Here is a 27,142-nt window from a genome sequence, read left to right on the forward strand (position 1 = left end):
TGCAGAAAAACAAAAAAGCAAAACAAAATGAGCTTTTTAAAACTAATGGAGGGGGTCTGTCTGCCCCTTTTTATCAAATCAGACAACTTGGTCCCAACAATGGATTAATTTAGTGCCTCTACAATAGTGCCCCACATTACTTTACACATTTCAGGCACCTCAATAGCTTTTCTCACACATTTGCACAACAATCAAACTTGCATTCCCAAGGCTGCTTTTTGCACCCTTTGATAGGAATGGCACACCACAGTAGTGTGTAGCGTATACCTGTCAGGGGGGAAATGTGAGCTTCAAAAAAACAGCAACCCAGATCCTTGGGACCAGAAATATCTTTCTAAGACAGGATGTGTACTGGGTTTTCTGGACTTAACAAAATAGTGGCTATTGCTTATTCTGAATCTGTTAATCCGTAAGGGACAGGCTGAGGATCTCTTGGAGGGCAACATGCCTGCAATCCATTTCATCTTCACAAGGTTTCTATTGTGTTTTCTCAGGGTTTCACTTACTCAGGAATTAATGTTAACACAGGTGTTTGGTGCTTTGAAAAAAACTGATCTGCAAGAGGCAGGAATGGGCTGTCCCTAAATGCTGCCTCCAAGCAATTTTGTTATAGTCTGCTTTATTCCATACCGAGTGCAGTGCAACCTGGCATCAAAGGCAATTTGCAGGTGTGTACCCAGTTGTCTGTTTTCTTCCCCTTACAGATTTGCTAAGTGCCTTACATGGAGTGCTAGCAAAGTGCCATCAGTAGGACAGTCTGCATTTACTTTCTCCCACCAAAGTGGATGTGTCTCTCTTTAACTTTTGTAAGAGAAAGGAAATGTGCAGCAATTAATGACACTGTTGAGGTGGAATAAAAGCCTCGCACATGCTCCTATCTCAAGTATTTCCAAATGCAGCTTTACAGCTACAAGTTAAGCAGGGTAAGGTTAAGAACTTTGAGTGACCCTGCAAAGAAGTAGGAAGAGACAATGAGCCCCACCCCCACCCGTGTGCTTAATGGGCAGAAGCCCATTGTCTTCCCTCCCCTCTCAACTGGCTCCTTCTGACACTGGCCTTCCAGCGCATGCATAATCCCGTACAGTGATGAGGCTGCATGGTATCTGAAGCTCAGCGAGATACAGAAAAACGGGCATAGGTATGTACTGTTACATGTTCCCCACTTCCTGAGTGATAGAGGCTACAGTATTGGGTATAGCTTCCTTTGAAAGACAAAACTCTGGAGATATATTTGTAAAGAAAGCAATCTTGTGCAGCGCCCCCCCCCCCCAAGTTTCCAGCTAGAGAACTCTTGGCACTGGCTCCCCCCCCCCCCAAAAAAAAATTCTATTCAATTTAAATAATGTTTATTTATGATTAAGGTTGCTTAAGTTCCTTAAATTTGCATGTTGAAACCGCTAGGGGTTAGCAGCCTCACTCAGCTGAATCTCTTAAGATATTAAAAGTATGAAATTCCTTACGCCTCATATTTGTAGGCATTTCAGTTCAAACAGCAGGGATTTCTTAAATCCCTCATTTGGAAACAACCTCTTATCTCTTGCTCATTTTGGGGGGGTGGGAGTGGGGGTTTGGGAGTGCAGAGTTCAAATAAGAACAGATTTCACCTGGTTGTAATGAGTCTCGCAGTAAGCCAGACCTTTCTTCTCATAGTGCCGGTGTCCCAGGAATGGCTTCTCACATTTGGCACAAACAAAATGCTGGAAGGTTAAAAGACATGTCAGAGTCCACGGGTCTGTGCTACAGGCAGTTTTGTGCCAGAAAAGTGCCTGGATAAAATAAGTAGTATGCAAATATTTGCCAGCAAATATGAACCACACTCCTAATAATAGTTTGAGTACTGTATAAAGCATTTAGGAATATGATTGACCAGCATTTCGTGGACAGATGTTTCAGCACAGCTTGCCTCTTGATGGGGATTAGTCACTGGAGTGTATTATATCAACCCTCCAGCATCAGCTCTGGCTTCTGATTTTCTCCCAGCCACACTGCAAGGTCCTGCTTATAATCTCTATAGAGTAATTTAATATACTGCCAAAGCATACTAAATATACTGTTTTCTCACCTATGGATAAACTAAGACTGTCCTGCTGGGATTAATATTTGTGTCAATTTTATATATTTGTTTGGCACACAGAAATGTATTCCCGGTGACTGTCCCATAATTGTGAAGCTCCTTTCTTTGACGACTCACTAAATCTTTTTGAAATGTAATGCTTTGCAAAAGAAGAAGAAGAAGGGATGTGGCTTTATTACTTGTACTATGTTTGACATGTGCTTTGATACCTAAATAGTATATTTTGGGGAATAGGCTAGAGATCTAAATAAACAGAATAATAATGGATAAGCCACCTGAAACAATGGCATGCAGCTCCTATGGCTTCAAAAGAACTGTGGCAGCATCTACTTATTAACACAGGCTGTGTCAGGAGTCTCTCTGTAACATGAATCCCAGAGCAAGTAGCACAACAGGAGAATTCTCACCTCCACATGCCATTGTTTCCCCAGAGCATTGACCACTCGACCCTCAATGGGCCTGCGACAGGCCCCACAGATTGGGATGCCCATCTTGTCATGGCAAGGCAGGCAGTAGAGCTCCCCCTTCAGCTCCCTGGCATCAGCTGTCAGCTCCTTCCTACACACAACAGAAGGAATAATCAAGACCTTAGCAGAAAAAGCTTGTCCTCAACACATCATGCTGATAGTCACTCCGTCCAAATAAACCAGGCACTCTCCTGACAAATAGGGATAAAGGTAAAGGGTAAAGGGGCCCCTGACCATTAGGTCCAGACGTGACCAACTCTGGGTTTGGGGTGCTCATCTCGCTTTATTGGCAGAGGGAGCTGGCATACAGCTTCCGGGTCATGTGGCCAGCATGACTAAGCCGCTTCTGGCGAACCAGAGCAGGGCACGGAAATGCCGTTTACCTTCCCGCTGGAGCGGTACCTATTTATCTACTTGCACTTTGACATGCTTTCGAATTGCTAGGTGGGCAGGAGCAGGGACCGAGCAACGGGAGCTCACCCCGTCATGGGGATTTGAACCGCCAACCTTCTGATCGGCAAGTCCTAGGCTCTGTGGCTTAACCCACAGCGCCACCCAGGATAAAGAGAAGCTCTCAAAAGGAAACATTAAACACAAACATCCTTCCTTTGCCTGCTGATTAACAACATGATTGTGACATACAAAAAGCTATTTTATAATGAGGCTTTTGGTTTTCGTGAATCCAGTTTGAAATCTGTTTAGATAAGCAGTCTCCATCAGAAATGGCAGGGATTCTAAAATACTGCAAACTGTAGGGCCCATCAAGCTGCGGCTAAGTTCTAATGCCATTGCTTTTGTAACAACGAGCCTTCACAACTGGCTCTTTCCAAGGATGTTAACACCCGTCAGGAACAGTGCCAGCTGAACAATGAATTGTATAAGGCGAAGTTTATTACAGCTCAGCACAATCACTACAGTTCCTCTGGGGTTCTTTTTTATTATTCAAATGCTTTTTGAACTTCCGCATTCTTGTTAGTCAGTCTGCAGAAATGCAGCAAAGCTTATTCTTAAGATCGCTCAGGTCCCTTGCAAGACACTACAATTGCTCATTCTATGCCTTTTCACTTGCTCCAGAGTCCTAGCTGAAAGAGAGTTGACATACCCGCAGTGGGTGCAGCTGAAGTGATCTGGATGGTAGGAATCATTCCTGAACATCAGAGGCTGTTCATCAATTATCAAGTGGCACTTCTGGCAAATATACTTGCCCAAGCCCTTGGCTTTCTCGCGATTATGGCAAGGCCTACAGAGGTGCCTAGAGCAGGAATTAAAGAAAAAAGTTGGGAGACATCATACAGGTATAAGCTACACAAGGTTGCTTTCTAGGCTATAGAGCTTCTCAGCTTTGTAGTTGAGAAGGCTTACTTGTGAATGCAAGCAGTAGGGTATATTTAGAGACAAAAAGATTGCATGAATGGTCTAAAACTGGCACTGATGGCAAGCATCAAGCTGAATTTTATTTTTTTTCATGACCAAAACTATTGGTTCCCCTACTCATGCTCTCCTAGCACAATTTAGATATCCATAACAAAAAGCAGCATAAATGGTTAGACCATTCAAATACATATTTATGAGTACATACAATGCCAGTGTGTGCATTTCCAAATGCAATGTATGCAACTGTGCCTCTGTACATATGGAACTCCAGTGACACACCCGGTTTGCTTATCTGCGGAGCGAAGTGCATAGTCACAGAGGACAGCTGGTAGATGCAACAGTGCAAATACCTATGGGAAATGAGCGAAGAGACCCTGGGCTTATTCCAGGCAGTCTCACTGGCTTCCTGAGAGTTCCAGGCAGGTCACTTAGCCTCCAGGTCCCTACCAGTAAAATAAAGCTAATAATAAATCTCAATGTCACAAGGCTGTTGTACAGCCTTGCATTTTTACAAGCCTCAAATAGAAAGTCCCAGTGAGCATAAGTGGAAAGGAATGTTATTAACACTCCCTCTTCACAAGTCTTCTACTCTGTTCCTCCCTAGAGCTGAAGATATTGCTGTCCCAGACAAGAGCCACAGTCCCTAGAAAGAAAGCAGACAGCGTTCCTTTATAAATGGGGGCATGCAGCTGTGTTCATCTCAGGATAAAGGCCTCAATTTTATTCCACACTGTGGAACGGAGTCTAATTATACAGGGCAGGACACTGAGACCCCTATAGCAAGTGTCCTAAAAAGAGCCCCCTCTCATTCAACTGAATAAGGGGCCTTAAGCCCTTTCCACTGACAACCCATTATCAGCAAGGCTCATTCAGAAGCACCCCCCCCTACCATCCTATAGACCCTCCTCCACTGGAAGCAAAGGGAGGTCTTGGAATCACAGAGCCGTTTCTATGGCAGCCGTCCTTCTCACCCCCACTCCCACTATTATGGAATTATCCCCTTCTGAAATGTCCTGTTGTGTCTGCAACACCAAATTTCCTCTCCCTTTCTGCAACGCTTTCCAAACTCTCTAAAATGGTCAGAGGGATCCAAAGAGTCAGCGTAAAAGGCAGAGGTTCAGAGTGAGAGAGAAAGAGAGTGCTAGAGAAACATTGGAATATTCATAAATACCACAGCAACTCCCCCCTTCCGAACAGCCCAGCTGGAATGAAAACTGTCTTTCACAGCAAATGTGTTATCTACCCTCCTCTCATGTGAGCAAGATGATAATGGACTATCATCTCCAACAGGGCTCTATATAGTGCAACTCACCCTTCGACTGAACCTGCCACTGTCTGCATCTTCTGGATCGTCACTATTTTTAGCCTTTCTCTCTTACCTACATTTGCTGGCACTCTAAGAAGCTAACAAGATCTTTACCTCTCTTTTCTACAGGACTGCAAGCTGCAAGAGGTAAGCACTTTGGTTTCAATGGGAATTACAACCTTGGGGTGTGGGGGTGTGAAAATTGAGAACGTTCTCACAGAGCACCATACTGTTCCCCAGGGCTTACAGATTATACAAGCTAGGAGGGAAAGTACAAGGAGTTGCAGGGACATTTTGACTTTAGAAGTTTTGTGCTCAAAATACTCTACAACACAGACAGTGCATTCCACTTTTCTTTTGCATTCTGCCTTTCATTTAATGATGGGTACACAGTGCACAGACAGTGCAAGTGGTGCACTTTTTAGCAACTTGTGTGAAAATGGTCTAGCAGTTAGAAACTAGACACAAACAGCATGCAGCAGCCAACTAAAGCTCCTCTGATGAACCTATACAGTATCTTCAAGTCATAAGAACAGAGCAACAGCACTGTAAAAATAGCGTATGCCTGGGATTTTTCCAGTTGACAAAATGTTCTTGCCACTACGCTTTTGAAAAATCATTCTGTTTTCCTAAGCAGAACCTCCTTGATATCTCACAAACTAAGATGATTTCTGGGGGCCTAGTAACAATGGATTGATGTTTTCGTGTGCAAGTAATGATGTTACTTTCATTTATTCAAAGTCATCTAGATATACACTTATGAATGATATACAAACCCTGACAGGAAATGAATTTTATTAACAGAAGTAGCATGTTGGAATACTAGTAAGAATGTAAAGACTCTTGTGAAAACGGTAGCAATGATCCAGAAGACTGCACACACAAAATGAATTTGCATAAAATAGACTTGAATGCACAGCACACAATACAAATGAGCAGCTGTGTGCCAAGTTACACTTCTACCTACTGTTTGTGCAATTTGGAAAATTGTGGATAACTTACTCCTAAAACAGAATTGAATAGATAGATAAAGCAATTGTTGCTATAGACCCTAACAACTCACTAGTAACACAAACTAAGAGATGGTGGCCAGTCATTTCCCTGTTTCCTATTTATTGACTATTACATCCAATATGAATAATTCCAAAAAGTATAAATGTTTTATATGTCATATTCTTAAAATCCCACAACTACAGTAATTACACCAGTGAAAGACATGTATGAGGGAGTGCTTTTAAAACCTCTTCTAGATCACGTTCTTTAAAACAGTGAAATTGATGACAAGAACTATTCATGTAAATATCTCAACATGTTCTACAGAGGTAGCTGCTCCACAAAAATCTTTCAGACAGTTATTAATGTTCTGTTTATTTCACATGGAAAGGTACCAAATGGAGGCTGCTTGAAATTGCATCCAGTGAAGAACTGTGCAGGTACAGCGGTTCAACACAAGGAGGAGATGCCCCCATTCAGTATTCTCCACATCACCAATAACTTTGTTTGGTGATGGTATGGGGGTGTTTCCAGACTACTTCTATTTTTGCACAACTTGCAGATTCAAGGTGCACAAACGAAGCTGATTTGGAGCTCTTGCATAACAAACCCACTTCCCTAAAATAATGGACTTTCTGCGATAAGGAATTGCAAATGTACTGGAAAGTGTGGGATAACACTTGCTTGACACAGCATTGTTTAATCTCCCCATAAACAAATCAAGCTGAATGCTCATTTAATAGCCAGTGTCGCCTAAACTCTCCGCAGACAAATCAGGCTGAATGCTGATTAAACAAGTTGTCCAGAAGCAACAGTGGAGACAAAACTGCCTCATGGTGAAAAATTCTCCAGTCATTGCATAGAGGCAGCCACTAGACAAATACTGTACCATGTTAGCGAGCTTCCATGTGCCAGCCCTTTCAGGGAATAGTTTTAAGATAAACAAGTCAAATAAGTATGCAGTTTAAACAAACAGGTTTATTAGGAGTACACTGCCAAATATTTTTCATGTCGATAACAAGCTCCTAATTTAGGGATCCCATGGAAATAATTAGCAAGATTCCTGTGTGTGACATTTAATTGTGCTGTAGATATTTGCTATATATATTTTTAAAAAATTAAGTTAACACTGGAGATTGTTTAATGTCAACCATCAAAATTGTCTATGAAAAATGAGCAATTAAAAGCCTGCTGTGTTATTGCAACTTTGGGAAAAACAAGTGGAGAGAATTTCTAAAGCATTTGATGGAGATGTCCTATTGCCCAACATTTAAGGGAAAGTTTTCTCTTCTGAACAAGGGGAAGGTTGACTTCTTGTGTGTGTAGGGGGAAGAAACTCCTTATTTTGCCTCTTTTTAAAAATGCTGTACAAGAGAGCACTCTGTGGTCAGATGAAGGAATTACACTTAAGTCTATTACAAGAGAGCAGTCTGTCCCAATTAGAGCTCAAGTTAAGATCTCAAACAATTTTCAGCTTTTACACACAGTGGTACCTCAGGTTAAGCACTTAATTCGTTCTGGAGGTCCATTCTTAACCTGAAACTGTTCTTAACCTGAGGTACCACTTTAGCCAATGGGGCCTCCCGCTACTGCTGGACCACTGGAGCACGATTTCTGTTCTCATCCTGAAGCAAAGTTCTTAACCCGAGGCACTATTTCTGGGTTAGTGGAGTCTGTAACCTGAAGTGTCTGTAACCCGAGGTACCACTGTATTCAGAGAGCAGGAGCCATGGGTCCTTTAGCTCAGCATGCTTTGCAGCAACCTGAGAGTGTTTTGCACCACACATGGTATAGGTTAATGAACAATGCGATCCTAACCATGTTCACTCCCACTGAGTTCAATAGGACTGGCATATAAGGATGTGAGAGAGATTTTATTCTGTTCACATTTAAAGGCTAATCTACTGGTTGGCCACTGTAAGAACAGGATGCTGGACTACCGTCTTTCCCCGAAAGTAAGACATCCCCCCAAAATAAGACCTACTTCCAGTTTTGCCTCTCGCTGTAATATAAGGCATCCCCCGAAAAGAAGACCTCCCCAATAATAAGGCCTCCCCAGAATATAAGGCCCCTGAAGCAACTGTAAGGCGTCTGACTCCTCTGGACCGTAGCAGCAGAGCAGGCACTGTCGCGCAGCTCACTGATTGGCTGCAGTGCAGCCGGAGCTGTTCAGGCAGTGCGAGGTCTCTTTAAATCAGAGAGCCCGTGCCACTGCCAGGACAAGCTGCCACCTGCTGCTCGCTCTGCCCTGACGGAGTCTGGCTGACTCACAATTAGACAATAAATGTGTACCGTATTCTTCTTCATGGAAAAATAAGACATCCCCTGAAAATAAGACCTAGCACATCTTTGGGAGCAATAATTAATATAAGACACTGTCTTATTTTCGGGGAAACAGGGTAGATGGGTTGTTGGCCTGATCCAGCAGGCTCTTACGATGTTGCGTTTTCTTATGTACCAAAATGGCACTTCCTGAAACAATACACATGCCACAATAAAGCTATCCTTTGGAACTCATACTTAGCTGAATTATGTGACACAATTCTCTGACCAATGTTTTTAAAAATGCACATATTAGGGAACGTTGTGCAGAAAAATGGATACATTTGTGGGGGGAAATGTAAACAATTCCTATTGGAGAGAAAAGCTTGCAAAAATGTAAATGTTGACAAAACTGCATACAAACATGCATTCATTAAGAGAAATCTGCACTAAAATGCTGGTTTTGTTTTTTAAATTGCAAGTTGCTGCAGTAAGGTGGATCACATAATTTAAGATTGGAAAAATGAGATACAGAGAACTGAAATTGACAGATCCTTCCATTCCATCCTTTTGAGTTACACCCTGCTCTGTGATTTTTTTTTACTTAATTCCAATGAAACATTTATTGCAAAGTGCAATAAAGTGAGGTATGCCTGTCTGTTGTATATCATCCTGTAAACTTTACAGCTTTAGCCTTCCCCCCCCCCCCAAACTATTAACAATTAAGAGATTCTAAGAACCAGTTTATTATACTGCAAAACTTTTAAAAACTAAACTTACTAAAACAAAGTAGAGTACATACACTTTTAATGGTCATGGAGAGCACAGGAAAAAGTGTGGCTAAGATCTAGAAAGGCTCTTGCGTGCATACAAACTGAGTATGTACAAGGTTTGGCCAATTTTTACTTCTGATGGCAGCTCCTTTTATCTCACGGGGTGCTACTTTAAGGGAGCCCCTCACCATTTGGGGGTGGCTTTTTAAGAGAGTGGAAGCTGTCAGGAGTAAAACTGGAAACCCCTCTAACATATGCAGAACATGACATAGGATGCTTTGGATCCTGGCCAACATTCATTACAAACATAAGCAAACCAGAAGCTTGGCTGATTTCCATGTTGCCTCCTCTACGTTGTAATATTCTTCTCTAGCTTTTTCTTCTTTATTATTTCAGGTTCATATTTCAAGTCCCGCAGTGAGGAATGAACAACCTAGCTGACCCTTCAGGCCTGTTCTTCAACACTTCACTGGAAAGTTCAGAACAATGTGGCAAAGAGACCAATACGGAGAACATCCTTTTTGCTACTTTCTACCTTCTGGATTTCATCCTAGCCTTTGTTGGCAATGCTCTGGCTCTGTGGCTTTTCATCCGGGACCAAAAGTCAGACACCCCAGCCAACGTTTTCCTGATGCACCTAGCCATGGCCGATCTGTCCTTCGTGCTAGTTTTGCCAACCCGGCTAGTATACCACTTTTCAGGCAATCACTGGCCGTTTGGAGAGATCCCTTGCCGACTCACAGGCTTCCTTTTCTACCTCAACATGTATGCCAGCATCTACTTCCTCATGTGCATCAGTGTAGATCGCTTCCTAGCTATCGTGCACCCTGTAAAGTCCCTCAAACTCCGCAGATCACTCTATGCCCACTTGGCCTGTGCTTTCCTGTGGGTTATAGTTGCTGTGGCCATGGCGCCTCTTTTGGTCAGTGTGCAGACAGCTGAGATGAACAATACCACCATCTGCCTGCAGCTCTACAGAGAAAAGGCATCACGCCATGCTCTCGTGTCATTGGCTGTGGCATTTACGCTTCCATTTTTTACTACAGTGACCTGCTACTTGCTGATCATACGCAGCCTGAAAAGAGGGAACCGAATTGAGAACCATCTAAAGGAAAAAGCCATCAAAATGATAATAATGGTTCTCATGATCTTCTTGGTCTGTTTCGTGCCCTACCATATCAACCGTTACATTTACATTCTCAATTACGATGGTGTGAAGACTTCCTGTGAAATGCAGCGGATTCTGGCTCTTGGCAACCGAATTACTTCCTGCCTCACCAGCCTGAATGGTGCCCTAGATCCCATCATGTATTTCTTTGTAGCTGAGAAGTTCCGAGAGGCCTTATGTGGTTTATTTTGCAGCAGAAAAGCTGCAAGGCTACCTTCAAGTTATGATGGGAAAACGAATGACAGCTCCTTGAGCACTAAAACTGAACTGTAACTAATGAAATCAAGTGCTTTTTAAAAGAAAGGCTTTTTCTATCTGATACAATTAAATCTCCAAGATAGCAAAACTGTGTTTCTCCAAGAGCGCACACTGATCTACGCTTCATTCTTGAGAAAACAAGTAACAGATAGTAATTTTTGCACAGCTACCACCAGCAAGTACTAATTCTCAGTGGAAGGTAGACTGCAATCTCAATGTATACAAATATATCCAGCATTACACTACAATAGCCACCCTTCTGATTGTCTTCAGACAAGAAAAAGGAAGCATTTGCTTAATAACGCCATGATTGCTCCATGAAATATTTTTGTACTGAAAAATAACTGAGGCAAATACTTCCATCTTCAGTTATCAAGCAAGCAAACTACACAGCTAAGATTCAATAGTCCTGACATTCTCTAAGAAAGGTGTTCTAATTTTACATCTGCAGAGCTTTGAGAAGATTGTGCATATAGATTTTAACATGACCTGATAAGAAAAGGAAATCCTCAAAGCCTCCAACACATCTGCAAGAAAGGAGAACCATTTGATTCTCTAGACAGCTCAATCGTCTCATTGTTGACCTTTTGACTATGGACAGCACTAAACTTGATATAAACACCACATTACAATTTAAAACTCTCTTTTGTTACAGCCTTGGCTGCAGCTCTTATTTTCAGTAACATTTAGAAACAATGACATGACACAACTTGTTTCATTTTATCTGTAAGTTTTTATATGAAGTATATGGTTCATGAATCATATGCACAAGACTAAAAGATTTCTAGGGAGCTTGCTACAAATGAGTAATCTAGTTCAGTTTAACTATTAGGATGCAACTCTTACTGACGCAATTGCCCTTGCTTAATGCAGATTGTACCTACCATATCCACCTTAACAGAACAAAAATCCTCAGTCAAGAGCCACTTCACCAGAACCTTTGCCTGTTGTCTCAATGTCAAGTCTGTGCTGTAATTTTTGATAATTGCTACACCCAAATTCTGAACACTCAGGTGCTGTGCAAGAAATCATTTATACTGAACTCTTGTTGCCATTGCTTTTTTGGAAGCAGTGGTGCAGCTAGGCCTAAATCTATGACCCTGGAGTCCAGCAACCCCCTAAATTATCACCGGAGAGTGGAAGGTGATGAGGGCAGCAGCAAATGGGTAGACCTGACGTCAGCACCTGGGCAGGTATTGACATGCCAGAGTATACATTCTAATGGTGGTCACCTCAATGTATTTTTTTATTACTATATATATATAAAAGTTATATAGTGAGAGGGTGGCTGGCCAGCCATATGCACAGCTACAGCTCCTTGTTTATTTTGTATTTCAAATATACATTGTCTTTTTCTACAAGTAAATGAGTCTACCATCAGGGAAGCATAAGCAAACCTCATATTATTCCTGTAGTCATGATGATGTGAAATGGCACATGCTCAAGAGTATTTCTTCTTTCTAAATCAGGTTGGCAAACCGTTAGTTTGCTTGATGCTCCAACAAAGCCGTTGTACAGCATAGCACGGCCAGGGTAAGGGCCGGGGAGAAGAGAAATGTGAACTGTATGTGTCACAACTGACGTAATGTACACGGCTACCTAAAAGGGGAGACCCTGGCTGGATTTGGACACATCAAAGAAGCGTTTCAGTTGAAAGAGTTGTAAACAGGGAAAACAGGTAGAGAAAAATGGGGCTCCACGTCGCCGTCTGGTGGCACAAGGTTATATCGCACATACAACACATATAAATCACTTTTTCCTCACCAGTCTGAGTCCTCAGTGAGATAATTAAAAATGACCCCATTGTACCCTTATTTAGAAGAAGCAAATGTTCAGCTACCATATTATGGAGTCTTGCAACTTGCCTGTTAACCATGGAATCCTGACTGCTTTCCTATAACAGACTTTGCATTCACTACAGAGACCTTGCAACAAAGAAAAAAGGCGCACAAACCATACTCAGTTGTTCCCTTTAAATTAGCTCAGTTCTACTAGGCTAGTCATCAGGACTACATAGGAAATGTATCAGTATAAGGCCATTTCAGAAGGTTTATACTATGACCAGATAAACGGCATCACTCTTTCATAGCTGTTCTACTCGCTGCCCACCCAAGAAGTGAGAATATAAACTCAGAGACTCTTCTAGCTAGAAATCGCATGCAGTGATGCCAAAAGTTAAGATTCAAATGTTGTGGTGCAGTTACTAGGCTGTTTTTGTTTTTGTTTTACTTCCCGGTTGAAGGGCGTTTGCTTGGGTGTCTATTTTTACTTCATTTAGCTTCATATTTTATACTTTCTTTAAAAAAATATTGTTTATACTTATTAAAAATCAAAAACTATTAAATTCAGAGGAAAAAAAGAAGTTATGTGGTCTGTTCAGTGTGCTGTCTGTCCACCAAGTTGTTTCTGGTGAGTAATTATCCAATCCCTAATCTTCATGTTTACATAGGTTATTCCTCTTCTACTCCCTCACCTTTTTTCTAAAAGTAATTTGCTTACAATTGAGGATGGTTCTCCACTCATTCTCTAGTTTTCTGCCAATACCTTCCCAATTCATTTCCGCTATATGCCTCAATGCATTTAAGAGCAAGGTCCAGATTCCTTGCTTATCCCACAACAAGACTGCTTAACATTTCACACATTTCACATATGCATGCAGTTCACATGCTAAACCATCATACTTAAGAGAGATGAATGTGTGTTTCAGAAGACATTATCAGCTCTGCAAAAGTGCATATGTGCCTGTGATTTTTGGCATCTCCTTCTCTGGGTGTGCACATATTTAAAGCATGCATTTGCAGATCCCACCACGCACCCTGGGATTTCTCCTTCTAGAGTGCGAAGTGGTCCTGACATCCAAAGAATTATCTCATGTTCACGTCCTCAGATCCTTCTTACCTGCCAGCATTCTTCACAAAGCCCAAATCAGCAAGAACCACATCACAGAGCTCACAACGAAAGCATTCTGGGTGCCAGTTATTGTTCATTGCTTTGATAACACGGCCAATGATGAATTCACCTTAGAATAGAAGCACCACACTTCAGTTAAAACACTTGATTTATTTCAGGACTCTTCTCTATGTGCACCGCCATCCCCACAGAGAATTCCATGGATGATATATTTTAATCATTTATATTGCAAAGTAATTTACAATTATCTTAGACTCAGAATAAGCCTGCAATTAACTATTATCGAAGAAACTGAGTCTGAGTAAGAGTGACTTAATGAAGGCCACTGAATAATTCATACCCAAATTTTTCAGGCTCAGGACTAATATCCATGCCACTGAAACATAAAAAAACTATATTCTGAATCTCAGGAACTTTGGCTTTAAAACCTCAAAACTAATTATTTTATTGCTCTTGACCAGAGTGCCTGATGAGAACAACATCCATCATTAATAATTCTTTCACCTTTGTGTAGCTTTCCTTAAAGAGAGAGAGAAGGCTTGAGTGATCTGCATCTTACCACATTCCCCACAGCATGGCGCAAACAGCATCTGGAAGTCATGCTCACAATACTTCCTCCCTTCAAACTGTAAAAAAAGATGCAGGAGAACATATCTTTACAAAATTTCCACTATGTAATTCTAGTTTGCCCACCACAGGGTTACAATTCCCAGCACCCTTAAACTACAGTTCCCAGGATTCTTTGGGAAGGGGGTGGGCTTTAAATGTGTGGTGCGTATGAAGCTACTGTTACACAGAATGCAAGTGCAAAGTTCTAGCTTCTGCAAACTATTTACCACCATTATTTCAATCACTGCAGTTTTTGGTGTTCCTTTGAAGTAATTTATTCTTAGGAAAGCTAATCCCTAATGCAACCTATTTTGGATCAACATTTCAGTAACAATATATTTGTTCTATAAGCATGTGCTGCACTCTTACAACACTCTCTCATTTTAATTATATTGGCTGCAGAACAGAGCATGATGGGCGGCAGAGCAACAGGGTACCCTTCTGGACCAGGCAATGTTGCGTTTGTTGAGATGGGTCAGCACAGTGACAGCATTCCACAGGTGAATGGGCCTTGAATTCATCAGCTTACTCACTTCCCCCACCCCTACACTTCCTCCAATACATCTCCAAATAAAAGAACAGAATGTTGCTTCCATGTTTAACTAACTGAAGTTTAGCATCTAATCCCAATATAGGACAAGCTGCGGTTAGTCTTAACTATGCTTAATCGAAACAAGTCAACTTTGAACTGTGGTTTATGAAATTGGTTTGTTTCAATAAACCGCAGTTAAAACAAACCACAGTTTAGGATTCAGATGTTAATGCTTGTCTGTGGTTAACTGAGAATGAAAATGAAAGCTTCTAATCACATCCTTGTGGCTATCCTAGAGAAGGATGGAGCAGACAAGCCCTGGCTCAAGAACATAACACTAAACAATAGCTCAGCACTATGTCTGAAGCAGGGCATTATTGACAATACCGGTGTCCTGCCTAGGAAAGCAACCCCTCATTGATGACAATCATTGAATCATATCAAAGCTAAATTACTGTATACATGGAGGAAATGGAAGGGGGTCATTGATGTAAGAATTTCAAATGAATTTTGGATAATCAAACCCCACAGAAAGTTCAGTCAAGCTTCTTAAAATCATGTAAGTGAAGGGAAAAGTCAAGTAGCTTTTCACGCTATCAGAAAGATGCTGATCTCACATCGTAGAAGAGTCCATCTGGAAACTGGCGGAAGCACTGAGCACAGACAAAGCAGTTTTCATGATATAGTTCCCCATTGCTGTTCACGATTCGCTCAGTTGGATCAAAGCGAGCTCGGCAGCGCTCACACACAGCATTTGCAAGGGCATCTGACATGTTACTGGGGAACAAAACAGAAAAAGAAATATCACAATTACATACTGAAGCCATCAAAACCACCTAAGTCAAATTAATCAAATCAATGAGAAGTCCAGGCTTACAAATTTATTTATGTTTTACCATACTTGTGGTATCAGATATACAAAATCTATATATTGAAGGGTTCCATATATGCTCATCAACCCCTCCATGTTAGAAAGCCAAATCTTCCAGTAGGTCAGTGGGATATTTTCTGTCAACTTCAATGATAAGCCTCTTTGAATCCAAACTGCATAAGAGGACTGAATAAGGCATTTTCTAGCACAAAGTAGAAAACCAAGAAAACTCAATAAATTTTCTGTGCCCTTTACAGAATATTCTTTGTAATAGTCAACTTTGCTGATGTCTAGATTTGTCTTAAATGTCACTGAAAGCAATGGAAGTTTACAATAAATGTGTTTAGATGCCAGTGTCTCAAGCAGACAATAGAATGAAAAAACAAATAACTGAATGTCCACTTTCAGATAAGTGCTTTACATTACCTTTAGAATCCATTGGCTGGTTTTAAAGCATGCTCTGACTATGTGTAGAATTCTGTGATCTGGACAGTCTTGTTTCCAGCCATATCTGCTTCCGATAATCTATGGCTTAGAAATGCTACTGGGTCACAGAGCCAGACACTATCAACATCACTCATGCAAATAAAAATTCACAAGGAATCTTCTGAGTTTGGAGATAGCCTTGATGCTGTGTTCTTCAACAGATGTGAAAGAGTGAACAAACCCCTCCAGAGTTTTAATGTGAAAAGTTAAGCCTATGGGCACTTTCTGAAGCATGGATAACTGTGCAAAAGGCAAAATACAAATACTATGCTTTCAAGAGATCTAACTCCAAAGTCAGTACGGAATCAGCCACCAGGGCTCCTGACACATCAGCAGTTGCCCTCTATCATTGCCTTGGCAGAGCAGAGTCACCCAAGGCCACCTATGCTACTATGGAAGGGACTGGAAGCAAGCAAAGTCACCTTGGAGCAAAATGCAGTTGATTTACTCATGCTCTTTGATATTTAAACACAAATATATTCCACAACACAAAGTGCAAAAACTACCAGTGAAGCATATAATGTGGGACATACTGAACAGGACACAAACACAATTGAACGAATGTTTATGCAAGAGCTGAAGGAGTCCTAATGGGCTTTATGAAACAGAAATGAAAACTCCCACCAAGAGACAAATAATCTGTGTCCTTGCAGGCCCATGTTTTTGTCCTTGGAAACATTTCTGGATTCTAGCTATGCAGGTCTTAAATTCATCCATCCCACTCATCCACCCACACACAACAGGCTAAAAATGTCAAATGTGAGAGGATTGATCATATTTAACATCATAGTGGCAGCAGGCTTTCATAACTCCCAGCAGAATCTTACGAACAATCAGCTATCCAGACAATCTTATGAGAGCACAGGAAAAAATTATAATGAAACTGAGTAATTAGGTGCTATATCCCAAAACTATCTTGGGATATACAGAGATGTAATAAAACTGATAAAGGGTAAATAGAATAAGTGACTGTTATAAATAAAAATGTCGTTGGTAATGAGAAGTATGAAGGCCATGGAGAAGTCACAGTGATTTAAAGAAAGCCTGATGTAAATTAATCAAGATTAATTCAGAAAATATTACACATAATTATGATATCAAACAGGATGAGCTTTTATCCTGGCCACGGACAAATCTAAAAGTGCAAACTTCACAGATGTTGTTATAAAATTCCCTTAAATATACATCTCCATCTCCAAATGGAAGTAACTCTTCAACCTTGCCCTCATCTGATCCTACAAAAGGTCTTTCCATTATTGTTCCTACCTGTTAAAGTACTTACCTCCATCAACCAGTCTATTAGTTAATTACTTTTATAACTGTGCTTGCCAGCCCCTTGCTAAGACCTCTCAGCCTTTGCAGCTGCTCTAGCAATCATCCATTTCCCACTTTTATATGAACAGCATAAACTTTTCAGACTTATTTATGCCACAAAGCTGGAAGCAAAGTTTGGTGGAGGACAGCTTGCTTCAGATAGCAACTCCATGCTCATTTTGAGGCTGCACTGGAGAAACTGCAGGACAATAATAGTTATTAATGACAAGACTAGAGGCAGTGAAATGGAGATATCTGAAAAGTGCCATCTGGAAAGGACTGTGCCATCTGGTTTAAAGAAAGCTCATATGTTTGTGCCTGAGAACCAAGGAGTGGGACAACACAGGACAATACAGCACCTGCACCACCACTGAAAGTGAGCAACATAAGCTCTGTAGCAGTAATTGTCCCTGGGATTGTGTTGGACTGGTAAACACATCCCATTGATCCACTGGAGATCAACAGAGAGATGACTCATAACCAAAGCACAGTATAGATGGCATAGGAAGGCTGTTTACCAAGTGTGATGTCTAATGTCAAAGCATAATCAGATATGCAAAGCTTAAAAGATTTATAATTAAGAATAATCAGTTTTAATTAATACAATGGAGGTGTTCTGTTTTGGGTATAAAAGTCTTCATGTGCAAATTAGCCAGTCAAGATCAACAAAAAACAAGAAAAGGCAACAACGAAAGAGACCTCTTTAGGTCTGTGGAATTTTCTTCACATTGTGGCTCAAACATACATGGAAATCAGCATGAGGAAGAGGTCATTAGAAATAACACAAGTGCACACTCTCTCACACCCAAACATCACTATTATTAATTCTCCTGGAGCTCTGCTGTGCTTGAAATTCACAGCTGCTCAGGAGGTCCTTGTGACAACTCAGCTGGGAGCTTGATGGCACAAGAGAGGCAGTCCACAACCAGAATTTATTTTGATCTCTGATATATTTAGGAACTCTAACAAAAGAATTACAGTATCTCTGTCTCATGTAAAAGATGAGTTGGCAATGTAGCATAAAGGCGTGGTGAATGTTATATTTAATTCCTTAAACATACCAATGTTATATTTAATTCCTTAAGAAGAAGATGCTTGGGGTGGGGGCACCCCTTTTCCTGTAGATACGGACTGTATTTCATGCCATGGTGTTAAACAATCAGTCTTGTTTGCACAACTGAGAATTCAGAAGGGGCTGTTCTTAACTCCACCTTTCAGTACAGACAAGTAAATTGGGGGAGGGCTGTTTCTGCCTCACAAATACTTGCTCACTATCTATCCATGTTGGTTGAAAAACCTTTTGCACTTACAACACTTCTGCATACCTGCTGTGATGTAAGAGTTCACATCTCAGGAGAGAAGCAAATCAAGAGCTCAGGAGCCAAGTCTCTGATTCACCTTTAATGTACATAAACACATCTGATTTAAGTTAGTTGGCTGAGGATTCTGGGTTCTGAGATGCCAGCCAAAATTGGTGGACCCAACTGATGCCACCTGTTCTCTACAACATGCTCAAACACCTCTCAGAGAGTGGAACAATTTGAAAAGCACTGCCCTACACTTTCCATTTTATCTACAATTCTTCCCCTTCTGAATTATTTCAGTATTCTTCCAAAGTATCTCAGTAAATGAACCGGTCTTCTATTGTAGCATCTTCCCCTTTAATTCTCCTGCATCTAAAGCAGTACCCTCTCATGCACCAAAACCACACATTTTCATATGGGATGTAAGTGAGTCACGAAAACAGAAATGTTTTAGTGTATGGATTACTGTGGGAAATGAGATTAAGACACAGAGCCTACAGCCTAGTGCAATTCAGACCTGACATTATTTGCTTAAAACAAAAGAAAAGGCTTCAGGTTCTACTACCAGACCAAATGCAATCCAAATAACTTTATGTTATGTGAAACAATGGTGTCCCCCCCCCCAAAAAAAGCTCAACAACTTTGCCCCTTCCAATAAAAGCTCAACGAATTTTTGTCTGGATTTCACTTGAAATATGGCAACCTTGCAATAGACAAAAGTTGATGACTACTTGGCAAAAAAATTAAAAGCCTAACTGAGCAGGAGTCTTCTAGGTGATGATAGGTATCAACGTGTTTATTTAATTTATCCTGCATATGATCATGTTCCAGAGGGGATAAGGGTATTGTTTCTTGTAAGAATTTTGAAAACCACTAAAATTCCATGGGGACATATCACAAAGACAGGAAACACTGTGCTTGCTGAACTTTGCCCTGCTTTGGAGATCTTAAGGGAAGGGCAAATCCCTATTCTTTTTTCAGTATGACAATTCAATATATGATGAAAAGAAAGAAAGAAAATATCATAGAAAACTATTTACAATGGAAAAGACTTATTTTGGGTGGTATAAAAGTATTGGTTTGTTCCAGGTGTCAACAAAAGATTGAACTTTCACAAGACTATTAAGACTACACAGCGCCTTAGCTTTTGTTTATGTGGTGCCTACAACTCCCACATTGTTAGCCTGCCCAGGATCACCAAGGAGGCAAAAGTTCCCATGGTTGTTTTCCTGTTATTGTTCAGAACTGTTAACACCAGAGCCAAAGATACCTCTTCAAACAAAGAGTGGAAACTGAAACACAGTCGTGTCAGCCTGTCTAGTTTTGCCTTCCTTCCTGCTTCAAAGGAAACATTCCAATAATCCGAGACCATTAATCTAAAACAGCTATCCAAATAACCTACCTAGATATCCCAGCTGCCCTGTCTTTCCCATCATTCCATAGTGACCCTGTGCCACTCAGACGATCTTGCCGGCGTTGATAGAGTTTGGAAGATGCTAGCCCCCGAAGTTTCACGCCAGCCATGGAATTCATTACCTCTGGGAAGAAAGCTGTATGAGGATAACTGAAGAGCAGTCCACAAATAACACTGTAGGCTCAAGGAAGCAGTTTCTTCGGATAACTGCTTTTCTCAGAAATACTACAAGAACAAGTCCGTGCTTCTTATGCAGCAGCTGCTGCTCTGTAACTATTCAACATCTTCCTTCTTTTCTTCAAGTGTGGAATTAGTGTAATTTGTTCAGAGTCATTTGAACAAGAACTAAAATTAAAAAATTTTGATTTTTTCACCTTGATTCCTTTACTAAAATCACAGAATCAAAAAACTGAATTTGAGAGAACCCCCCCCCACCAAATTTGTTTAGTAATTAATACTGAAGACTACTTGCTGAAATAGACTCCTTCGTATCAGTCTTCTTAGACCAGTTCCATCACAATTCTATATTACCTAGTGATCTGATTGCCACTTGGGAAAACAAATGCTGGAAAACAGCAGGCTAGCTTTGAAGCTTACTTCAAAAGCCACATATAGTCAGAATATCAATAAGCTGAGAAAAGAAACATACTTTACATTCCATTCCCCACTATGTTCTCTCTGAGATGCAGTAGTGTTACAGACTCAAGCTGTTCCTTTACACAACTAATTCCACGCCCACTTTAGGGAGATCACATTACATAAGCTGGAGTCATGACTAGCGTTTATATTGTTTGGATGATCCAGACCTCCCTAACCTCAGAATCATCAAATTGTAGAGTTGGAAGGGACATGAGGGTCATCTAGTCTAACCCCCCTCAACTTATTTCTCCTTTAAAAAAACCACAACTTTTTCATATACTGAAAATTATGTGCGATTATGCTTACTATTGCTGATTCTGGCTATATAAAAATCCAGGCCGAAAAAAGAAAAAGTAGCAAAATCCAACAATGCAGAAAACCAGTCCTTTAAACTAAGAAGCACAAACAAGTAGCAGAAAAGTTTCCCCAGTATCCCAACCAAGCACAGATGTATAATTAGATGTATTACAAGTAAGAAATGACAATTCCAAAATCTATTTCATAAAAACGACAAAAAAGTACTGGCAAAATCACTCCTTCCTATATTCTACCTGCTTTTTAACATTTTTAAACATGAAAACAATAGCTTTCTTAATGATCTTTCAGAGCAATGGGTCCAAATATTTCAAGCAGGAAGTGTTGAAATTAAGTACCTTTGGTTTTGCACCTGCTAATTCCACTCACACATCTGGAGGTGAACATTATATTGGCCTAGTGCATCTGGCTTATGCATATAATAATGCAGCCTTAATCCCTCTCTCAATCCATTAGTCACAGAATCATAAATTTGGTGAGCACCTGGAAATGTTGAGTGACAACTTCGCCAACAGATGACTGTCCAGCCTTTACTTGAAGACCTCCAGTGAGGTCAAACCCACCTTAGTTCTGTTGTCAAACTGCTCTTACCATCAAAACATTTGTCCTAATGTTCAGCTGAAATCTACTCACCTGTAACTTAAGCCCATTAGGTCTACCCCTGTTCTCTAAGGAAGAAGAACAAGTCTCCTATTTCTTTGTGGAAGCCTTTCAGGTATTGAAAGAGCCCTATCAACATTTCCTCTCAGTCTTTCCTTCTTCAGACTACGCATACACAGTTCATCTATTCCTCATTTTCCATACTGCTGATCATTTTGTTGCCCTCCTCAACCTTTTTCAGTTTGTCCATGCTCTTCTTAAAGTGCAGCAACCCAAAATGGACACAGCGCTCAGGAGAAAGTGTGACTGTGACATGCAGTAGAACTATTACTTTCTGTGGCTTGGAAATTACGGTTCTGTTAATACTGTACTGCCAAAAATCACGTTAGCCTCTTGTGCAGCCACAGCACACAAATAGCTCGTTTCAACATGTGATTGACTACAATTGCAATATTATTTCCACGTGTGCCACTGCCAAGTCAGGTATCCCACATCCTGTACCTGGATATTTTATTTATTTAGCTAGCCTAAATCTAGAATTTTGCATTTGTCCCTACTGAATTTCATTTTGTAAATTTTTCTGGTTTTTTTAAATTTATTAAATTTATATACTGCCATTCATCTGAAGATCTCAGGGCAGTTCACAGCATAAAAATACAAAACAAAAGTACAACACACATCATAAAAACAGGAGCAAAACCAAAACAAACCAATAACCTCCCTTCTACAAACACATTTAAAGGACCTAGAATGTTAACCAGCCAAAGCCCTGGTTGAAGAGGAATGTTTTCACCTGGTGCCTAAAGATGTTTAATGAAGACGCCAGGTGAGATATTTGATAAAAGTCATTTTGAATTTTATTTTTGATGTGTTAGGTATCCTCACCAGTATTGTGTCATCCACATATCTGATAAGCATGCCTTCTACCTCTTAATCTAAGTCATTGATTACAACATTAAGGAGTACTGGGTCAAAGTAAAAGCTCTGCAGCACCCCACTTGAAACTTCTTTCCATTAGCCCTCTCTGAACAATTTTGCAATCTTCTGGGAATCACTTGACAGTACTATCATCTAGCCAACATTAAGCTGTTTGCTAATGAAAATATCATGATCAACTTTGTCAAACATTCTGCTGAAATAAAGATAATTTATATGCAAAAACATTCCCACAATCCACTAAACTAGTAATATGTTCAAAAAAGTACTGAGTTTAGCAACAATATACATTTTTGAAAAATCAATGCTGTCTTCTGTTAATAACTGCATTATCAAAGTGCTCACAAATCAACTTCTTGATATATTTTCTTACATTTATATCCTGCATTCTTCCATCCTACAACCCAAGGTGGCATTTCTGTAGTTCCCAGGCAGTATCTCAACGAGGCACTGATCTGACTTTAACCTTATAAAATCAACTCTATAGTCTATAGTTTTCCAAATTTTCCTTTGCCCCATTTTTGAGGATTGAGACAACATGCCACTCTGGCATATAAGTGATAAAACAACAACAACAACAACAAACTTTTTCTACAGTTCTGTGGCACCTCACCTGTTCTCCACAATTTCTCAGATGATACAAATATCTTCTGAGACAAGACCTGCCAGTTCCTTTAGTATTTTATAAAGAAATTCATCTGACCCTGAATACCTGAACTTGTATCAAGTACTTCCTAAACAACTCCTTATCAATCTTGAACTTACACTGCTTATGCAAGGTTGCTTTTGGGAGAAAATGGAAGGACAGCTGAGTATCAGTTCATTTCATAGAATGGTCATAATCAAGGACCATTGGTCATAATCAATCATTATAACTTTTCCACCTGAGCTATTTTGTTAAGTAACTAAAAGGAGGAAAAGCAATATTGAGCAAACTGGATTCTTCAACAAACTTATATTTTCAAAGTCTTTCATAAGACCTGTTTTAAATAATACACTGTTAAGAATCTAATTCTAACAATCATGTCAATTTATAGGTACACAAAAACAAGACATGATTGTTAGAATTAGATTCTTAACAGTGTATTATTTAAAACAGGTCTTATGAAAGACTTTGAAAATATAAGTTTGTTGAAGAATCCAGTTTGCTCAATATTGCTTTTCCTCCTTTTAGTTACTTAACAAAATAGCCATATAATCAAACAGGTGAGTATGAGAAAGTGAAACACATGCTTCCTTTAATTCCTTCTGGTCATAATCAATCATTATAACTTTTCCACCTGAGCTACAGGGAGCCCAAAGAACTGGGAAATAATATCACGTTATGAAACACATTCAAATGCAATTCTATACAAACTTACCTGTGAGTAAGCCCGAATGAACATAGTGGGACTTACTTCTGAGTTAACATGCATAGCATTATGTGGTCAGTGCTCCATTTGTCCCGATTAGTTTTACACAGGGTGGGAAATAAGAAGTTCTGATTCCTCCTGCCCTAAATGTTAGGGACCACAGAAAACCATGCAGAAAGCAATAGATGGGATACACAAAGGCAGCTCATACATAAAACACAAAACTTCATTGGGATCTCCAATCCACTCTTCTTCCTACCTACATCTGTTCAAGGCACAGATAACATGGGGAACATTCACAGGATGGTCACTCACACTAGCAATTAATGTCTAATTATAGTTACAGAGGTGCAGCTGTGTTAATTCCTTGCAAGAAAACAATCAGAATCTTATGGCACCTTAAAAGAATAACAAATGTAACATGACATAAGGTTTTTGGGACTCATGCCCACTTTTTCAAATGCATAAAGTGAAAGTTGATAGGTATAAAAAGAATAAAATTGCAAGGTGGGAGTTGAATGGCAATGAGATGCAATAATTACAATAAAAATATGAACTTAAATATATGTTAAATATGTACGCCTTTTGCAGTAGCAGATTGGTGCTAATTGCTAAGATTAACTCCTGTAGTATGGCTGAAAACCATTGGCAAGAAAGTCATATCCTGATAATGGTAAGTTAATTCACACACACAGTGTGATAAAAATTCTTTCTTTCAGGTTGACTCATAAGTGATGGCACTGAACTTATTGAGGAATTGTATTGAGTTGTATTGTTTCTTGCTGCAGAATGGTCACCCTTAAAGTCAGTTACAGAGTGCTCTGAGAGGTGGAAATATTCTCTCACTGATTTATGGATATTACCATTTCAATTATCAGACAGACCTGTCTGTCCTATGAAGGGCACTGTTGGCAGATGATAGTATAAATCTCACTAGGTGAATAAACCCCTGGTATTACGGATGCCATTATTAGATCCTGTTCTAGTGTAACCAGAATGACACAGGGGCAGAGTTAGCATCTAGATTTGCCTCTGGGCAAGGTCCTTAAACATATATTTAAGCTCTAGTTTTCACTGACTGCAATTTTTTCATTTCATTGCTATTCAACTCCCACCTTGAAATTTTCTCCTTTATACCTGCCAACTAAATTTCATGCATCTGGCAAAGTGGGCTTGAGTTCATGAAACCTTACGTCATAATAAACTTGTTAGTCTTTAATTTGCCACAAGGCTCTTTGATTGTTTTATCATTGTTACAATATTTCTGTACCCAAACCACACCATCTTTTGTTTTGCCAGTTCTCTGCGGTCCCTCCTTGAAGGAAATTCACTCTGCCCTTGCTGGAGAGATGCTCCCTTCATTATTTCCTTCACATGCCCAGTAACAGATAAGTGTCTGGGCTTTGCATATATATACAGTACACTATTGAACCAAACAATTAAAACAAAAATGGCAAGCGTCACACATTCCAGGGTGGGGTTAGTCTGTTGTAGCAGAAGCAACAGCGAGTCTTGGGCACCCTAAAAAGGACGCATTGTGGAACAGGAATCTTTCAGGGGCTGTGTGTGAAAAGGCCTAACAAAGCGGTTTGCAGCAATAAAAAAAAGGCAGCCTCAAATTCCGTGGAAAGCCCAATTCGTAAACACCTCACAGCTGTCAACTTTTCCCTTTTCTTGCGAGGAATCCTATTCGGAATAAGGAAATTTCCCTTTAAAAAAGGGAAAAGTTGACAGCTATGAAACACCTCCCTGACATCATTTCATTCTTTTGATCCCGAAGGGAAGGGCGAAAAGCCTGAGCAGCTAAGCTGGCCGATTTCTGGGCACTCCCAAGGGCTGCTCCGAGCGCGCAAGTGATAATATCACCGGCCAGGAGGGGGCTGCCGGCGGCGGGAAGGCTCTCGACTGGAAACGGGGCTGAACTGCCCGCTCTGAGAGCCAGAGGCCGCGGAGTCGCTCTCCGCCCATCCTCACCGCCGGCGCTGGCGAGGGGACCCCGAGGGCTTCTCCTGCTGCTCAGTTCCTACCTGCCCGTCATGGCGGCTCCCGGCCCCGCGCTGAGGCAGCGGCAGCGGCTGTCCTGACAAGCGAGGAGAGGACGAGACCCGCCCGCGCTCTAGAGCCACTCGGTCCCCCCCGGCTCAGGCAGCAGCAGCGCCCGGCCCGCTTGGCTCTCGCCTGTCCTCCGCCCTGGGTCAGCCGCGGTGGCGGGCCGCCCCCCAACGCCTCCAGAAGACGGGCGGCCTCCTCTTCCCGCCCCTCGGCTCGGCCCAGCACATACTTTTCCTAGAAAGGGAATGAAATAATAAATAATGAAATAGCAGCGGCCGGCCGGTGGGCGGGCCAGGCGGTGGGAGCGCTTGGGCGGCAGGGCATGAGCCAAGCTTGCGGGAAAGAGAGGGACGTGTAGGGAGCTAAAGGGGCGGCTGGTTGGTGCTCCGTAGGGCTGAGTAGGAAATGGAAACACATCGTGTAAGCACCGCAGTGGGAGCAGCCCCAAAGGGACAGCGGAGACTATGAAGACCCCCCTAAAGCTCTTCGGTTTATCCTTATTATGGTCATTCAGGGGCAGTCACAGAAGTCCATTACATGCCTCTCCCACCCAATATTATGCTAGAATCTCTGCGCTATCCTTTCAACAATAAACCTCTCAGATCTGCAGCCGTTATTCAGTACAAGCTTTGCCCTTATTGAAACTAATCTTCGCGCATTCTTCTTTAACATCCTCAAGTTAGGGAGTGGCAGATATTGACAGTGCAAGGGGACATGGTTGCAATTCAGAGAGGGCTGAAATGCAACTGGTAAAGACGTTTGAAGGTAAGACACCATTTATATGCCAAAAGCTAGAAGCCTCTGAGCCAAGATGAGCAAGCAGGACAGCACTGTGGGCATAACAGAAGCCTGATGTAATGGAGAGAACCAGTGGGTCACTTATCTCCAAACCCAACCTCTATAGGAATGAGAGGGAAGGGCACAAAACTATAGAGGGGTCCCAAGTTGATGGGCATTGCCATTCAAATAGTGCGCGTGCACCGAGTCATATGTGGGGCAGGGCTTACCTGGACCCCCAATATTTTATTCAAGTTGCCACCCCTGCCCCGTGACCAAGTTGCTCATAGTGATCTTGACATGGCAAATGAAATCAGGGAGGCATCCCAAAGAGGAGCTGCTGTAGTAATAAATGA

At 41.1% G+C, this 27,142-nt stretch overlaps 2 protein-coding genes across 6 annotated transcripts in view; one reads left to right on the forward strand and one right to left on the reverse strand.

The window, feature by feature from the left end:
* LIMS2 (LIM zinc finger domain containing 2) overlaps positions 1-26,987 on the reverse strand; it is a 32,896-nt gene extending 5,909 nt beyond the window's left edge. The window contains exons 1-7 of one of the 2 annotated variants that reach the window (XM_081008448.1): positions 25,985-26,987; positions 15,344-15,503; positions 14,145-14,211; positions 13,574-13,694; positions 3,644-3,793; positions 2,482-2,632; positions 1,605-1,697 (exon numbers count right to left, since the gene is read on the reverse strand). In XM_081008448.1, the coding sequence (XP_080864574.1) occupies positions 1,605-1,697; positions 2,482-2,632; positions 3,644-3,793; positions 13,574-13,694; positions 14,145-14,211; positions 15,344-15,503; positions 25,985-25,995 (753 nt within the window). In that variant the 5' untranslated portion in view covers positions 25,996-26,987. Of the gene's footprint in view, positions 1-1,604; positions 1,698-2,481; positions 2,633-3,643; positions 3,794-13,573; positions 13,695-14,144; positions 14,212-15,343; positions 15,504-20,103; positions 20,367-25,984 lie in introns of those variants that run through there. The other variant, XM_081008447.1, reaches the window with a different exon arrangement.
* On the forward strand, positions 10-13,037 carry GPR17 (G protein-coupled receptor 17). Of its 4 annotated transcripts, none has more exons than XM_081008453.1 (3): positions 10-668; positions 5,206-5,368; positions 9,646-13,037. In XM_081008453.1, exon 3 carries the CDS (start codon positions 9,674-9,676, stop codon positions 10,688-10,690), a length of 1,017 nt encoding a protein of 338 aa, XP_080864579.1. In that variant the 5' UTR covers positions 10-668; positions 5,206-5,368; positions 9,646-9,673; the 3' UTR covers positions 10,691-13,037. The 4 variants fall into 4 exon arrangements, with proteins under 4 accessions (XP_080864579.1, XP_080864581.1, XP_080864578.1 ...); XM_081008455.1 differs by having other exon boundaries at positions 5,351-5,368; XM_081008452.1 differs by lacking the exon at positions 10-668 and adding an exon at positions 679-1,138.
* Positions 26,988-27,142: the final 155 nt, after the last annotated feature.

The sequence above is a fragment of the Podarcis pityusensis genome (genome assembly GCF_964106645.2).
Source record: "Podarcis pityusensis genome assembly, chromosome: 5".
Classification (NCBI taxonomy): domain Eukaryota; kingdom Metazoa; phylum Chordata; class Lepidosauria; order Squamata; family Lacertidae; genus Podarcis; species Podarcis pityusensis.